The sequence below is a fragment of the Thamnophis sirtalis genome, unplaced genomic scaffold (genome assembly GCF_051295495.1).
Source record: "Thamnophis sirtalis isolate CommonGarterSnake01/CBP01778 unplaced genomic scaffold, rThaSir2_p1.2 scaffold_8, whole genome shotgun sequence".
Lineage (NCBI taxonomy): Eukaryota > Metazoa > Chordata > Lepidosauria > Squamata > Natricidae > Thamnophis > Thamnophis sirtalis.
In genome coordinates, this window is record NW_028261388.1 from 32141267 (window position 1) to 32160061 (window position 18795).

The 18795-nt window shown below is 33.2% G+C and overlaps 1 protein-coding gene across 1 annotated transcript in view; it reads right to left on the reverse strand.

The window, feature by feature from the left end:
* Positions 1–3180: 3180 nt before the first annotated feature.
* IMPG2 (interphotoreceptor matrix proteoglycan 2) overlaps positions 3181–18795 on the reverse strand; it is a 40018-nt gene continuing 24403 nt past the window's right edge. The window contains exons 8-19 of the mRNA XM_087722044.1: positions 18180–18238; positions 16633–16650; positions 15798–16039; positions 15108–15172; positions 13319–13619; positions 11257–12221; positions 9890–10109; positions 8673–8883; positions 7808–7996; positions 6820–7015; positions 6491–6570; positions 3181–3530 (exon numbers count right to left, since the gene is read on the reverse strand). Coding sequence (XP_087578170.1) covers positions 3452–3530; positions 6491–6570; positions 6820–7015; positions 7808–7996; positions 8673–8883; positions 9890–10109; positions 11257–12221; positions 13319–13619; positions 15108–15172; positions 15798–16039; positions 16633–16650; positions 18180–18238 — 2625 coding nt within the window. The 3' untranslated portion in view covers positions 3181–3451. The remainder of the gene's footprint in view (positions 3531–6490; positions 6571–6819; positions 7016–7807; positions 7997–8672; positions 8884–9889; positions 10110–11256; positions 12222–13318; positions 13620–15107; positions 15173–15797; positions 16040–16632; positions 16651–18179; positions 18239–18795) is intronic.

The window sequence follows — 18795 nt, forward strand, 5'->3', positions numbered from 1 at the left end:
TGTTTTTAGAACAGAATCAAGCATGATCACTCAGATGGATGACCTTGCACAGTAGAAAATACACAAAGAGAAGGTTGCTTGATCTTTCAGTACTCTTTCAGTTGGGAGCACCATGTTACTCTATTCCTTGTTAACATTAATATTTCATATTAATTCTATTTCTTTTTACATGGGTAGTTTCAGTTGGGTGACTGTATCTCTGGCTACAAGTGCTACAAAGCAATTTCTATCCTTGGTATTATTTAATTTTGATACTAATTTGCTAAAGATGGACATTAGGAGTTTTGAAATTGGATTCCATCAACATATTGATCATGCTTAGTTGCACTTTCCCATAATTCCTTAAACTAAAAATACGTATGTCTCTAACATCAGTATCTAAATGCAGTGATGGAATGGATGTAAGCTAATTAATTGTAATTTAATCCTGATGAGGTGGAAATGTTGTGAGTAATAATTCCTTGACTCAGATATTGGGGAATATACTCATTTTAATTGGAATAAGCTTGTCTCAGAACAAAACAAAAGTCAGGCAAGTTGTGAGTGGGCTGTTATCTTTTTTTATGGGAGGTCCAAGTAATATCAATGGCTAGAAATGTAGAGATGAGGAAAGGAAAGAATCATAATAGTAATTTCAGATGGTTTGAACTTGAACAGTACCTATCTACGGGATCAAATAAATGGAATATTTGAACCTTTAATTATGGTGTATAAAAATTATTATAAAAAAACAAGAAAAAAGTATATTGATAAAAACTATATCCCTTATTTAATCAAACTTTCTGACAACTTAATTGTTGTAATTTGCTCTTTTTAAAGGAAAATTTTAAATGTATAGAATATTATCTAAGGCCATTTTTTTCTATTACACAGGTAGAAAACTAGTGCATACAGAGGTAGTATGCTACAGGTTCAGACTGGTTCGCCCAAACCAGTAGCGAAAATTGCATGTGGCCCTGCCCCCCTCCCCCGTTCCAGCTCCATGGCATCCCATTTAGGACCTATTTTTAGCCAAAAGCTCATGCATGGAAGGCTGAGCACATGTGCAGAAGTGGAGCACTCTCACATTTGCGAACCGATAGGAAAGGTAAGTGAATACCACATCTAATGGTGCACATCTAATTGACAGAAAGGAATAAATTCTCAGATATTTAGTTCTATTTCTATGGACAGCATGAAAACCAATAGTAACCCTATCTAACATATGGGAAAATGGTAAAACATTCTTTATTTACAGTACATTCATATGAATGCAAAATGAAATGACACTGAACTTGTGGAACATAGTTCCAGACTAAGCACTATGGGCTCTGGGGCTGCAAATTTGGGATGGTAATATCAAATAATAGCCAGTTCTAATTTTTCCATTCAAGGAGAATTCAGGACAATGGAATCAATCCAGTAACCATTAAGATCCATACACATCACTGAAAACACCAAAAGTAAATTTACAATCACATCTGTGCCATCCCTGTAGCAATAGTATTGTTTTATCTCCTATGTCCATTGTACTGCATCCAGCTTTTAAAGCAATTTCCTGAAAAAATAAAGCATTAATTATTTAAATCCTTGGCAATACTTGTATATCACGATCAAAAGAAGGAAAATGAGAAAATTTGATACAAAGGAAACTTTATTAAAACTGAATCCAAATATATGTTGAGGGATATAGTGAATCTGCGTCAGAAGACAGAAATATATATAAAAAGCATAGTTACAATACATTAAACATACAGGATAATAGGGATGAATAGAATACAGATACAATACAAATGAAATAATTTAAACCAGTGAGAATTATGTACAAAGAAAATTCATAGAGAGACATGGGTGGCAACTCAAGAGCAGATCAGGAATGAGTATCCAGCTTATAAAAGAAATAATGTAAATCAGTTAAGGATAGCTACACAAGACAGCATTAAATGAATGGAAAAAAATGGATATAGTCTACCAAAGTGGAATTCTATGTTGCATATAAATTCATGATGACAGACTAAGTGCTGCTTGATTCTTGTACTAAAAGAAAAAAATAATGCAACCTCCCCTCCATAATTAAACCTAAATTTAAAAATGCAAAAAGTGAAAACAAAATTTTAAAAAATGGAATGAGAATATCTGTTCCAAGTCTCACAAACAAGAAACTGAACAAAATACAGAGAATGAGAAGGCATCATGAACTGGCAAGAAGTAGTATTGTTAAAATGAGGACACAAACCTAATTTCACTCAGGTTTAAAAATCATATAAAAACCATACATTCTGCATAGTTCCCTAAAACACATATCTAAAATTCAAAAACACAACAGTATTGGAATTGGACTAGGCTAAACATAAATAAAAAAGTGAAGGAATATAAAAGCGAATGTAACTTGGAATAACTACAAAACTTCATCGAAAAGAAACCAACAATTGTGTTAAAAATGTGTTAAGCATCATAAACTGGATACTGTCAAGTAATGAACTCCCACTTTTGTCTATAATGTCAATAAAGTCACAATGGAAGTAGAAAAGCATAGAACTGGATTACAACAAGTGTCATCACGACTTTAACATTGTGTTTAGCAACACATTCCTGTGCTGCTTGCCTTTTAAATGCTGTAATGTTTTCGTTGTTTTTCTATTGAAAGAACTTCAAGTTCATGTTCCATAACCAACCAAATGATATTTTCTTTTGTTACCATATTTCAGTACAGTGATTCACAACAGGCTTTATTTATCTTGATACTCTATCCCAAAATGTGGTTTTATGCCAAACTATGCAACATTTAAATAATTTCCAGAAGACTATAACATGGATATTCTTCTTGAAATTGTTTTAATGTTGTATAGTTTGGCATAAAACCACATTCTGGAGTAGAGTATCAAGATAAATGAAGCCTGTTGTGAATCATTGTACTGAAATTTGGTAACGGAAGAAAATATCCTTTGGTTGGTTAGGCAACATTAATGTCTTAACTCTTATTCCAAGAAATTCTTGTAAGTAAAGCTGAAAATATTTTCTGCAATGAATATTTAAAATTCCAAACATCATAATGAACCATATAGTTGTATTTTGTTCAAGATAAATGCAGCTTTCACTTCATTTTAATTTGACTTATTGGATGAATCAATAGCCATCATAAAAGATTTCATTAATCATTTGATAACTCCATTCTGAATGAGCAATTCAGAATGTCTTTATTTTTAAAGGATATTGTATTCTAATATTCACCATATTTAATAAGAGATATTTAATTGAATTTGTATTTAACATGGGAACTAATTTGGAATGGATTAAAATATAGCCAAACTTGTAGACTAGTTCTAGACCAATATATTAAATTAATCTGAATTATTTTATAATGAATTTCTATCAAAGATACTAAATAGCTGGCTATTGGCACTTGAAACAATTCACTGGAATGATATGTATACAATTTCCAGTGCTCACAATACTAGATGTCATATTTTTATTATTGACTGAAAGTTATGTATTCATTACCTGGATAAAGGACTAATTCATAGGATGTATTTCTGACAGCTTTCAAATTCCTGTTTTAAGGGGAAAACTACTAGCTGTTAATAAGAAAACTGAACAGTCTTAACTTCATGTTTGATGTCTATCTAGCCTTGAACAAAGGAGTGGTGGTGAAAGTTGGATATTCATTATTTCATTTATTTGGGGTGATTGCTTGTAAATGGGATTGGAAATAAAGATGGGTTGGCCTCGGGCAGAGATCCCAGGGGAGGAACACACTGTGGGAGATACATGAGGACTGGAGGCATTATTTGTACCCTGATGAGCAGGAGTGGCCATGATAGGAAACATGAGGATGGCCTGCATTCACAGATGCCAGGAATATCCTTGGAGAAAAATCCCAACATCTTGTCCTCACTATTTACCATCAGGACTAGTTTAATGGATCCTTGGTGGTCCTAGACTCTGGCTGCTTCTTCTGAATGCAAAGTTTGTATGCAGTAAATATGGCCATTATCTAATAATGGATGAGTGCTGACCTTGTATACATATGCCCTGGGGCCTGAGGAACGTTCACTATTTGGAATATATACCTACCTGGGCTTCATATTTTATATCAGCAGAGTTCTCAGGGAGGAATGCGTAACATACTTTTTCTGTCAGCCATCATGGAACAAGCAGATGTAATCACAAAGAGATAGTGTCTTAAATAATCCAGTCTCCTGCCATAAAGGGCTTTAATGGTTAAAAACAGCACCTTGAATTGGACCAATAAGCAAACTGGAAATCACTGCAAATTCCAAAACAGAGGTGTAACGTGTGCTGCTCTGTAGCATACATAACTGCCTGTACAACCACATCTTGTATCATCTGAAGCTTTTCAATATTCTTCAAAGGCAGCTCTATCTAGAGGACATTACAGTAGTCCATGAATTATCATGAGCAGAGCTTCCTAATTCAGGAATGGGCACAATTGGTGCATAACACAAAGCTGTTCAAAGGCCTTCATCGTCATGATGGTCACCTGTTCTCTGAAAGGGATTCATGAGCCTAGGAAGACCCGCAAGATGCACATTGGGTTTGTTTGGAGCAGTGCAATCCCATTCAGTATCAAAAATGGTAGAGTCCCAAAATTGGCAGGGCCAAAAACCCAGAGCCATTCAGTCCATGCAGGATTCAGTTGAAACCTATTGTTCCCCATCCAGATCCCCACAACCGTGAGTCATCAGGATAAAACATCAACAGCATCACTTAATTCACCAAGGGCAGATATATAAAAACTGGGTGACACAAATGATGCCTCACCCTATAGTGATGGATGAGCTTACCCAAATGCTTCGTCTATTAAAGAGAGAGAACCATATCCTCAGCCCCCCACAGAGTAGAGATCAAAGGTAGGATCTCCCACTGACTGGTATCAACCCCAGAGAGAGAAAAAGACAACCAGCACAATATAATGCCACCTACTCCAATTCCCAGAGCCTATTCAGAAAACATAACATGATTGATGGTATCAAAGTTTGCTGAGAGATCAGGGAGAGCTAGGCTGGATGAACAACCATCACCTCATGCCTGCCAGAAATCATCTAAAAATACAATCAAGACCAAATCCTGACAAAAGGATTTTGTCCATTTTGTCCAAATAATCCACATGATGTTGTTTACTGATGAGAAATTCCCAGGCTGCCCATTTCTCAAAAATGTTAATTTTTAAATTTAAAATATTGGTAGCTGCTGAATATAGTTGTATCACAAATACAAACAGCACAACTTGAGATTTAAAATCTTCCTGCTAGCAGCTTTTTCGTCAATCCAACATAGAGAGTTTGTTCTTTTGCCCCCCTTTCCTTTCCCTGTTTTTTTTTTGCTTTTTTCTCCTTGCTAAAAGTCCATTTATAATCCACAATTCACAATATAATAGACGTAAGTGTCCCTGCATCATCTATATACATTTGAACTGTCTTTCAAAATTCAAGTGATTTGACTTTTCTGAGTATTGTTTTTATAATGTCCTTGGTCATTATCTTCTGGTAGAACTACTACACTAGAGAAGGAATGGATATCTATAAAACCCAAGCCTCTTGTTGCTTCTCAAGAATACGTGAACTACATCTCATTATGCTATGGTCTTATGATTATGATATCATAACAGAGATACCAACAACCATTTTAATGCCATGCCTTCTGTTGGCCTTTAATAGAATGCACTCTATTGCATTCTAAAAAATGTAAAGCATTCTAAACTGTAAAGGGTTTAATTTAAGAATAACAATTGAATGAAAATAATTAAATGCAGGTGATTTGGTCACTTATTAAGTACCGAACATTTCTTTTTTACTTTTAACAATTGCAATTCAAGAGCAATAAAGCACTGAACTCTACAATCAAAGCACTGGAGAGGTGAAGCACCTCTAGAATAATAAATTAGCCCTGGACTAGAGAAGAAGTGGCTGCATCATGTTTAGATACAAGACACTTGGCTTTCATTTATTTAAAAATGCTAGTTTGTCTTTATTCAATTGTTATTATTAATTTTATATAACTTGCTATTTTTCTGCTCTTTCCTAAATGCTTTGGACAATTTCGTTCTCTAGGTAACACAGAAACTAAATGAAACAAAAGCCAGAAAGCATAATAAAAATTTAAACCATCAAAAGGCCACAGGGAAATTCAACATCAGTACATGTAGTAGACTAGAGGTGTCAAACTGGTGGCCCATGGGCCGTATGCATCACATGCAAGCCATGCCCACCCCAGCTCCGTGAATGGGAAAAATGTCAGGAAACATCAGGTGATGGTAACATGATGCCGCAAATTTGACACCCACACAGTAGACCAACAGAGAATATGTATAATATAATATGATGTTTCAGCTGTTAATAAAGTAGCCAACAAACTTCAAGTAGAATGATACTTATTTCACTATGTAAAGAAATAAAATTACATTTTTACATGCTTTCTTCTGAGTCAATCATACTGTATAATAAGCAGGTTCAAATAGAGAAATTATGGAGTGGGGAAATACCTAAGTCACATTTGATGTCGTTTTACAAAGTCTGCAAACTGATGATCCTTGGCATAAAGTTCTATAATCCTTATTCTGTCCTGAATCTCCTGTAAAAGTAGGGAAAAAATCATAGCAACTGTACAATAATCCTAAATAAAGTCTCATGGTTCTATTGTATCTATTTCAATATAAAATCACAAAATATAAAATGCTATGTGATGTCCTTTTAAAATTGTTTCATCAAATTTGAATCCCACATTTTGACCTGAAAATGTGTATTCAGTTAGAATCATTAAATCCTTTGGATGCACAAAGTGAAAAATGAAACAAATATAAGTTGATAAGTAGTTACATACCTCCTTACTTAATTCTTTGTCATAAATATGTTTGATCTCCTCACTGCTATATTCAGTGGATGTCTCATTGCTTGTGGAGCTATATGAAGTTAGCTGTGGACATCTCCGATAATAGTGGCTGTATCCAGTGGTATCACTTTCATACATTGGATTGTATTTCACTGCATATTCAATGGAGGAAAGACTGTCTCCTTGCCTATAAAGAAAACAAACAGAACAAGTGTCAAATGACACTGTTTATATAATATTTCCCCAAACTGAGTTGACAATAGATATTCTTAGGCAATCAGAAAAAAATGAGTGAGGAGAACAGAAATGCATGCTGCTGTCCTTCACCCCGACTTCCATGGGTTGACCGGAAAATCTGAAAACAAAATGTAGCTAAATTTGAATGAGCCACATTCCATTTTCCATCTCATAAATAAATTCCCATGGAAAGCTGTAATTGAATTCATTTGATTGCCATCTCTATAAACTCCATCAACACTGAAAGACTGGAGGGTGAGGGACACGGTACAGTGCAGAGTTCCTCTGTACTTTTTTAAACGCCATCTGAAATGAGTTCTCTATCACTCTGAGCAATAAATATTCAATATCTGTGCTGGAGAGGGTTCTACAAACTAGAACTTCATAACAAAGCAAAAAGAATAAAACAGTGCCTCCAGTATTGTTCAAGACTTTCAGCTTTTCCAGTAATAGAGTCATAAAGCTGCCCAACTGTAACACATATATTTTCTCCTTCATTTATCAACCCACTATTTATAAACTACAGTAACCTATCTTTAAGCTTTTGTTAATATTTAATTTTGTCTAGAGGAACAGTAAGATCCAATTTTTAAAAGGCACTGGTTCAGTAAGATCCAATTTTTAAAAGGCACTGGTTCACACATTTATGCAACATTTATGCTCTGTGTATTGTGTGTTTGCCTGTCCTCTCTTCAGCACCCAGTGTGTGAATAACACAAAATAACCTTCAGCTGATACTTACACAAAGGAGTCTTCAATTTCACTTTTTGTGTTCTGGTCTCGAAGGGTTCTGGCCAGGAAGAAAGTTACAGTACAGGCTATGAGAAGAAAGACAGCTACTGAAGCTATTGCAATTCCCACAACAAGTGGCTCTGAGACATACTCTTCACAGCGCTCTCCTCTATACCACCAGTTTTCACCTACACGGCATCTATCATTTGTTCATGCCAACAGGATGGTGAAAAAGAAAAACAGTGAAGAGTTAGTTATTCTACTGTCACCATAAATGACAAAATGTCAAATACTAGTCTTAGCTAATGCAGGATAACAACACAGCAATTGCTCATATGTTGTACAATTATAGCAATAGCAGTTAGACTTATATACCGCTTCATAGGGCTTTCAGTCCTCTCTAAGTGGTTTACAGAGTCAGCATATTGCCCCCAACAACAATCCGGGTCCTCATTTTACCCACCTCGGAAGGATGGAAGGCTGAGTCAACCCTGAGCCGGTGAGATTTGAACAGCCGAACTGCAGAACTGCAGTCAGCTGAAGTAGAATTATACAATCATAACTAAAGTATTGAGAGTCAGTTTGGGCTAGTAGTTGAGGCACCAGATTAGAAACTGGGAAACTGGAAGTTCTAGTCCTGTCTCAGGCATGAAAGCTGGCTGGGTAACTTTGGTCCAGTCTTTTTCTCTCAGCTGAAACCCCCTTACAGTGTTATTATAGTTAAAATAGGAGGAGAAAAAAGAAGTATTACGTCTGTTTTCCACCTTCAGTTATTTATAAACATAATAAATGTGAGATAAAAATCTCACATTTATTAAAATATAATAGTTGTGATTTTAGTCATTTAAAAGCCAGTCGAACAACTATGTACTTACCTACATATTGCTCCTTGCCCTGCGATTATGTCACATTTGCCATCATTTTGACAAAAATTACGTTGCAGAAGGCAAATGCTATTACATGGCAATCCATCAACGCTTAGATAACCAGGATAACAAACACACTCAGCTTCTCCACTCCACTGGTTTACCAAACACTCCGAGAACTCATTGCATGCCTGGAATTTGCAAGGATCAGCCTGGACTCCTGAAAATTATGAGAGAAAATTAATGCATAGCAGAAGAGTACACAACTTTCCCTGTAGAAGTAGATTTTATATATATATTTATCAGCACAAATACAACATACATACGTATACATATACATATACATATACATATACATATGCATATGCATATGCATATGCATATGCATATGCATATGCATATGCATATGCATATGCATATACATATACATATACATATACATATACATATACATATACATATACATATACATATACATATACATATACATATACATATACATATACATATACATATACATATACATATACATATACATATACATATACATATACATATATATATATATATATATATATATATATATATATATATATATGTATATATATATTCCACTGTTTTATTTTGGACAAACAACTTTATCCAAAGTGAAAATGAGATTTAAACATTTAATTATAATTATAAAATTATAATTTTAAAAACTAAAATATAGTTATTAACTCAAGGGAAATGACACATTAAAAACTTGTTGGTAACATGAGAATAAACTGTGGGTGAGACAAGTACACAGGTTAGCCAGCATTCTCCTTAAGATAGCCACAAGAGGTCTACAAACAAGCCCTCCTTTGTCATTGTAGCTCCCATGCCCCAAATATATAGAAATAATCTGTCCTGTGCTTTGATGTAGCACCCAATAATCAAATCTTCATTGCTACACTGGTTCTGTATATCAAGCCATTATTTATTTTTGTTAAACGGAACAGTATAAAATTTGCACAACAACAGTTATCTATAGTGCTGATCTTACTTTGTATCATGGAAAGTCTGAGGCCCAAAAAAAATAACAGGGAATGGAAATTGGATACAAATGGAGTGAGATTAAAAGGGTTTGATAGCATTCAGTTATCTGAATCATGTTGCGTTTTTTTGCAATCTTAAAGTCTGTTTGGCAAAAGTCTTCTGCCTCACTGAAAATAAGCTAATGGAACAAAAAATAATAATAATACCTGATTCAACATCAAGAGAGTACTTATCAATAGCCAAGTTCATAGTCTGATAGGCCGTGTTGCAAAAATCTTCCAGAATCATGTACACAGAATTTGTGACATTGCGAGGCACAGGCCGTGCAAATTTCATTCGGCTGTTAACCACAATACTACCATTCCTGAAGTTCAGAATTTCCAGATTCTGGAAGCCAGTTAGATTTGATTGCAAATAAGGAACCAGCTATAATGCAGGAAAAACAATATATAAATGAAATAGATATAAATTAAATATAAATATAATTCATATATCTACCCATTCATTCTGTGTTAACCCATTGCCCTAAACTATAATGGGATTCATAGGATCTGCCTTAATATGATGCATGAGCTTAGCTTACACTGATTGTACATTATAAACTATGTTATTATTTAATTTCATGTGTGAAATAGGCTTCTCAACGAATAGGTTGGTCAACAAATCAGTAAACACTGGCTTAATAGAATGAAGATTAGTCCATGAGCTCTACATGATAATGTATGTATTGTATGCATATTCCTGGTTATATATCTTTTTAAAAATAATACTATCAATAACTGTGCCACATGTGGAGAAAGCTATTTAACTTTATAACCGTGCATATGAATTAATTTTACTAGTGGCAGATATAGTGACAAATGCAAGGTACTTTTTCATTATTTCTAAATAAGACAGATCAGGATATTCTAGGATAGGGAAGTGACCAATCAGTATTTTAAAGGATCTCAAAGAGAACAAAGTATCACAATTTTTTTTAGGAAAGTTAAATTCCTTTGCACAGGCAAAAAAATAAAGTTAAACCATTTAAGGCAAAAGCATACATTAAATTGATAAGAAATAGATGCACTTATAAATACCATAACCATTCCAACCCTAGTATATGCTTCTACAGGTAGATATCAACAATTTTTGCTGAATAAACCTTTCCCTTTACCTGCTAACCCTTTTATTTATTGTTATTATGCAATGCACATTATAGGCAATGTATGTTGATAGTTAACAATAAAACATATTCCAAAGTTTGAGTTAACTAATACAACAATTAAAATAAGAATATGTCTGTAACAATTGCATTTAATGTTAGTTCATTGATTAGCTATAGACAAGCAATATTCAATCGTGTATGAAGAAGGTAGATCTGATTGTTTGCTGTAAATTGTCTGTGTTAGTGAACTGAAACGAATATAGCAAGTTAAAGGGCAAATTAGCCATTGCATATCATTGTTAAATGTTACTATTGTGTAATGGGCTTCTTCAGTTACTGTCTTATAAACTGTCCTACAAAAACTGAGTCATGTATGCCCCTCCAATGCTAAAACAATAACAACCAGTAGAAATAATAATTTCTTACCAGTTCTAGAAATCTTTGCTCCAGAGCTTTATATTCAGGGGAATTTTTGTTAAACAAATCCTCTGAAAAAATCATGTTAGTAACTCGAAGGCTAAAGAATACAACTAAAGCACGTGCAGGGATAGTTACGTTGTTGAGATTTTCAGGAGTAATCCTAGATATCCCAACCATTTCAGTAGAATGGGGATTGGTTGGTAATTCTACATGACTATCAATCACAATTCCGTTTTCCCAGTTCATTTCATGGGAATAATAAGTTGTGACTTCATAGGCTTGATCTGTAACTTCCAGTTCTTTTGTGACCAAGTCTTTTTCAGGTTCAGGTGATTGGATCACTGGGCTTTCCATAGTAGAATATGCTGATAAAATTATTTCCGGCTTTTCTAATTCTTTTCTTGTAATGGTTGTATATGACTGATTTTTTAATGACTGTTCTGTTAATATTAAGTCATTGATTTCTGTTATTTCAGAAATGATTTCATTCCCCTCTGTGGAAGGCAATTTTATTGTGCTGTATATTTCTGTAGATGGCACAACTCTTTCATCTGAGGTGACTTCTGTGTCAAGAGATGATTGGGAAATAGTTGCATCTAGTATATCCCGAATTATGTCATCCTTTGGAGAATATGGTGTAAAATATGTTTCATTATAGTCAGGCATACCAGATCCCTCAGTTTTCGCCCAGGTCTCTAAGTTGGTTTGTGGCTGCTGTCCTGAACCAGAACCATAATAATCAATAGTATCCTTTTCTTTATTTATAGACGATTGCTGAGTTTCTTCTTTTAAAGAAGTTGTAAGTAATTCTTCCTCAGTGCTAGGCTCTACTGCTAAAACAGAGGCTGTTGGTGATGTAAGACTGAGAGGAAATGCAGAATCACTTGTAGGTAGAATTTCTTTTGGCACAATGTGAGGGAAAATAGTTGAAGGCACAAGCAAACCTTCCAACTCTTTCTCTTTTTCAAGTCCTGAAAAAAAATCAATGCATAGTTATGAATGCATTTTGTGAATGCACCATATTGGATTTTGTGTCTTAAGAAACCCAGTGTTATCCTTTGTTGCTCAGCAATTACTGGTTTCTTTAGGACAGATTCACTCTTGTATCAATGACAGAAATTCTTCTCTTTTTTCCAAATCTTTAAGATAGTTGCATTAAAACCAAATCAAAGTAAATGGAATAAAACTACACATTTTAAAAGTGTATATCCCTTTCATTTAAAAATACTTCTAATTTAATTTTAAGAATAAAATATGAAATATACATATATTTCAATTAATTCTAAAAGCAGTAATCAATAACAAGTCACTGATGTAATACGGGGGGGGGGGGGGCAATAAAAAGCAATTGAAATTGTAATAATAAAAGAGCAAAAGCAAAATGTATATGACAAAAGAATGGCAAATCTGTAAACCAACTTAATTTTAATTTAGTTAAAACAAGCTAGTAACCTATGCAGATCAATCAAAATTGCTACAATATGTCTTATAAATACTGACAACTGCAATTTGCATCAATTACATTTGCAAATTTCAGCAGGGATTCCCCTTCAGGCAAGACAGACCTATGGAGTACATTACACTAATCTAATTTGTAGGAATTTAGAGCATAAATGACTGCTGAAGGTTGCTATTCTGAGCAGCTTTATACATCTAAATAAATAAATATTAGTAGTTAGTGATGGATTTCCAAAATTTCTATTTTGTTCTGAGAAATTAAAAATTAAACCAAAGGGATTTCTGTAATTTTTAAGAAGATATATTATATTATATATTCAAGAGAGATGGGCAATGAAAAATATGAAATATAAATAAATAAATATTTCTGCACAGGACTGCAATTATAAATGTGACTTCTCTATCAATGCAATTAAAATATTTTCTATCATGGTGCCAAAATCTGACACTGTCTGTCTGATTGTGAAAAGTTGGTCATTTCAATTAATTCTTGAGGATCAGTTTTGAAGTAGCTAATCAAGAACTCAGGCAAAAATGCTTTGTCCATTTTCACATCTGAAAAAAATATATTATTCTAAGTCTTATAATTTATACAAACAAGTCAACTTACCAATGTCTAACAAAGACAAATTAGAATGACTTTCCAAGTCTATATGGGAATCAGTTTCAAAGAACAACGGTGTCCCAGGATGTATTTTTTCTTTTTCATCCATAAAAAGCAAATCTTCTGGGGAAATGGTGATATCAGTTTTTGAATTGAGAACACTTTCAGAGTCCACAGAACCATCTGGTTTTATCCACACATTATTGTCACTATCAAAGATAAGATCTGGTCCTGGCAAGTCAAAGGGCAAGATGTTGCTTGCAGTTGACTTATCAGCAGAAGGCCATTCAGATACTATGGCATCATCCTAAAATATAGACCCATAATGGTTACAAACAATGTTGATAATAATAATGCCTCAAAATATCTTATAGTTTACTCCCACATCTCATTATGTATACAATTTCCAACAAAAGTATGGACAAATCAGAATTCTAAATATATCATGGGTTGTGACTTCTTAAATATGTCATCAAGGGCATCTGGAGGGACAGTGGTTGCAAATGACAAAACCAGTATCATACTGAAATTTTACAGGGTAGACCAGACTAAGAAACCAGTGCCTTGTAAATAGCAATAGCAATAGCACTTATATACTGCTTCATAGTGCTTTTACAGCCCTCTCTGTTTACAGAGTCAACATATTGCACCCAACAATCTGGGTCCTCATTTTACCGATCTTGGAAGGATGGAAGGCTGAATTAACCATGAGCCGGTGAGATTTGAACTGCCAAACTGCAGTTAGCAGTCAGGTGAAGTAGCCTGCTTCAGAACTACTTTTATTATAAGAGCAAATAACAATATAATTTTCCAAGTATGGATGTTGGTTGTATTTTTCTCCCACTTACTTTATCTTTCTGTGGTCTAAGAAAGGTCTTGTTTGAGATGTTAACTCTTCTACTTTACTATACTATTTTCATATTAGTGTTTAACAACTTCCTGCATCTTGTATTACTTTTGGGAGAAACTACAAGTTGAATATGTCAAATTAAAAAAGAAAAGAAAGAAACAAAATGCCATGAAACCTTTCAGACGATATTTTTGTACTTAAATGTAATGTTGAGAGAAACTAAGAAAGCTTCTTTATGTATAATTGTGTTAAAATATTACTACAATCCTATTCCCATAAAGCAGACAAAAGAGCTGCTTTTTTGTTAAATCCTTGTCACATGTTCAGTGATTAGTCCATCAATAATAAATGTTTTTATTCGAAATACAAGAAATAAGTAATATAATGTAAGAGAACCTAGAGAAAAAGTGCACAATTATATGCCAAAATACCATAACCACAAAGTCTGAGGACAATTATTTTTAATAGAAATGTTTGGACCATTTATCTATAACTGTCAAGAATTGCAATTTAATTTTTATTTAAATGCAGGGACAGTATCTGATACTATTCAAAGATGTTGAAATCATTACAAAAATATATTTTGGGCATATTTTAGATTCTTTATACACAAATATACATACATTTAAAAGGCTATTCTGAAAAATATTTCACAAAAACAAAAGAATTAAACATAAAATCTACCATAAATAATTAAACCTGCAGATTAAATGAGCACTTGAGAGTCTTTGGAATATTGTTGAATTTTATCTTATCTTGCATTGAAACAGTTTAGATAATTGGGTAAATGTATATAATACTAAGTACTTTTCGAGCAACTTTTTAAAACTCTTATGATATGAAATTTTCAAGATAAAATAAAAGTTGTAATCCAATAGTCTGTTGAGCATCCAACTGGGGAACATTGTGCTGGAATAAAATGGCAATAGAAGAAAATCAACTTACATCATCAATGGGTTTAGCAGTAATCCATGATGGGATTTCAGTCATGGAAACAGCCACTTCCTTTACTTAAGAAGGAAAATATTAAAAAGTAGTTATGAAACATGTTTATTTTAAAATTGTTTGCAGTCCTATTACCAATTAAATTCTATAGAGTCAGATCTACAATAGATATACATTCCGTGTTTCAAGGAACACAAAGGATATATTGAGTATATTATTTCTTTGATCAGAGTAAATAGAGCCACTAATAATTGAATACACATTTCTCTTTCTGTGTGTGCATGTTCTCTAGAATTTCACGTTCCTCTTAAGATTTTAGATTAGAATATAAGAATTATACTGTATTTCTTAAGCACGCACATAAAGAACTCAAACACAAAAGTAATAAATACGGGCAGAATACGCAGAGAACAAAAAGAATAGGTGTAATAATCAATATAAAAAGAATAAGAAAAGTAGATATAGCATTATTTGTATGGATTTATGTATAGATGTTTTCAAATTTGGTTTAGTGGTTAAGGCACCAGACTAGAAAGCAAGAGATCATGAGTTCAAGTCCTGTCTTAGCCATGAAAGCTAGCTGGGTGACTTTGGGCTTCATATATCATCTATCAAATTCTTAAGAGAAAAATGTTTTTGCCTACTTTAAGAGTGAAATCATTTGAGTGAATCAAAACTATATTTATATACCATTAATAAGTTGGAGAGAACCAGGATCCAAGGGCAACGAAGCATTTTCAAATAGAATGTTCTTATGGAGGATCTCAGCAATGTAATGTCTGAAGTCACTATCTGTATAAACAACTGTAGAGTTGTCTTCAATTTCTGAAAAGGAGTTCTGTTCCACTTTGTTTGGCTGGAGGTTAATCCAATCCCAGATAACATTGCTCATTGCTTCCCTGTCAAAAACCACAGCATACAGGACTTCTACCCTGTTAAAGGGAGAATTAGAAAGATGTATATTGTCATTTAAACCCTACATTAGCAGTTACAGCTTATCTTTTGTTTACAAGTCATGTAATATATTTCTTTGCATGTCTTCTGATAATGACTACATTTTTGTAATTTAAGCATCAATCTAATTACTAATCTTATTGTCTAAGGGCAGCAGTTATATCTATTATATTACTTAAGGTAAGATGGTTTTAGCAAGATTTACACATGCACAGATTAGTTTTATATTAACTCTAATTTCACTGAACATAACTCTTTCTAAAATGCAATTAGATTCAGAAGAAAGTGCAATTGATATCAATAATTATTAATGGATTATTTCAATGTATTTAGTAATATAAACTCTTCTAGTGTCATGGTTTTTGTTAACTTACCAACAAGTATTAGAAACATATATTTAAAGACATTGAATTTATTATAGAATGCTATAATTTATTGAAACAACTTATCTTGCTGATTCAAGATAATTTTTCCTATAAATCCTATAAATTTTCCAAGAAAGGGACAACATGTGATTAAAAGGAAACAAATAACTATCATTATGAAAAAAGTATTTTGAAATTTTATTTACCTGCTGTCCTGAGTTGACCTAAATGTTAAGGTAAGATAGAGAATACCTGTTATAAATTAGAAATATTGCTTCCAAACTAAAATTTATAAATCAAATCCTCCCATAAAACAAGAAAAGAGAAATTGAGATTTAATTAATGATACGTAAATTGCTTAGAATTTAAAATTTAGTGTATTGTTCTGAATTTAAAGCAGTTCTTGGAAACAGTGCTTTATATTCAATATTGGCTTTCAATAATTTTGGAAGTAAAGATTGAAACAGTTCACTTCAGACACAACACAGCAGCTTTGAACTTAAAACAACTCATTCAAATGCAAAACCAGAGTGTTTTAAATTCAAAATGATATGAGCTCACATATCAGCTCTGACTTGGCTGTTCCCATGAAGCTGGCTCATTTCAAGGTTGGTTTGGCTTCTAGAAGAGAGGGATTTATGCTGGCTCTTCAAAACAAAATCAGATCTAAACTTCGTGCAATCTAGGAAAGTATGAGTGCTTGTTTTTCTACTGCTTTAATCTTGCTCCCTGTGGCTTGCAGCTCTGGACCATAAACTAAGGAGCAGAGGAGTGTAGATAAAGATTTGGGGATTTATTCTGGGTTTCTTTATAGCTTTCATTCTGTCTGATCTTTATTGAGAAGGCTTCTAGTCTCAGGATCTTGCAAAAAACTCTTGTTCTCTGACTCTTCTCCTATTATAATGTAGCCAGCTAGGATCCAGTTTTGCATAGTCTGTATTTTCATAAATAAATCTGATAAAATTATAACCTTGCTTGACTAATCCTGATCCAGATTATATTCCTGCTTTTAGGAATCTTTATGCACAGGAATCTACAAACATGGCTTCAACCTTCCTCTGGCTTTAAGCAAGCCACAACCATCCCACGCACAGAAGGCTTTTATATTGCTACCAATGATGATTGCTTTTGTTAAAATATTTTATTGTAACAATACTTTCTTACTATCCTTTCAATTTGATAGCTAGCAGAAATTTTTAACAGAACAAAAGAAATTGTACATTTAGAGCAGGCTGGCTTTCTCCTGTAGCGATTTTCATATTTTCACAATATGTTTTATAATAAATTTCAATAGGCATAAATTATGGGATCAAATTATGCATATAATTTTTTTGTGGTCTGTATAATTAAATAAGTATTTAAATAGTACTTAATAAGTATTTAAATAAAATGAACAAGTACTGTTCAATCTATAAAGTAGCCTTTAGGGGAGCAAACTAAACCAGTTTTGCTTTTTTGATATATTTTTATTTCATTAATCATAATCTTAGCTATATGACTAATGCAAGTATACAAGTGTATACTGTACATCAACAGTGAAGCAAAGATAATATTATATAATGTTTATATTTTAAGCTTACATCAACTATATTGTATTCATTAACTGTATTCATTAACTGTAATGTATTTTTTCAACAAAAAGGGAGAAGATAGGAGAAGGAAGCTTTTTCAGCAAGGAGGCAACATATGAATTTCCATACCGACAATATTAACAATAAGATGCTTAATTTTCATTGCTTATAATATTTTATACCTGAATTCAGTTACATGGATATTCTTAAATCCAGGCAGTCCTTCATATGCATTCTGAATCTACATGAAAGATAGAAAGACGATCCTCAAACCATTTGATTTTCAGAACTCACTGTTTAATTCTCTCTTTCTCTTTCTTTCTCTCTTCCTCCCTCCCTCCTTCCGTCCTCTCTCTCTTATCATAATTCTGTTTACTCAATTATGCAGTTTCCAATTGTATTCCATTTAGGAATTGTTTTGTCATTGCTTTTTCTTAATCAAACTCCTGGAGGAAAGGAATTTATGCACTCAACATGCAAATGTAGCATGAAGTGCAGTTAAGAAAACACCATAAACACTGGTCTGATATAATTGGTAGAACATTAATTTTAACAGTAGAAAATTCAGATCTGGAAGCTGTCAACATACCAAGAAGCTAAAGTAAGATTTATGGAGAAGGAACGAGATAAAATAATAATGTGAACAATTTTGGATTCTTTGCAATGAGAAGCACCATAGAAATGTAATCAATTAATATAGTGAAGTGGTCCTGGTAGCAAAATTATGAAGTCACAGAAATTGTCCCCCTATTCATACACAATTTGCAATTTTTTGAGAACAATTAGAACTTGATTTGG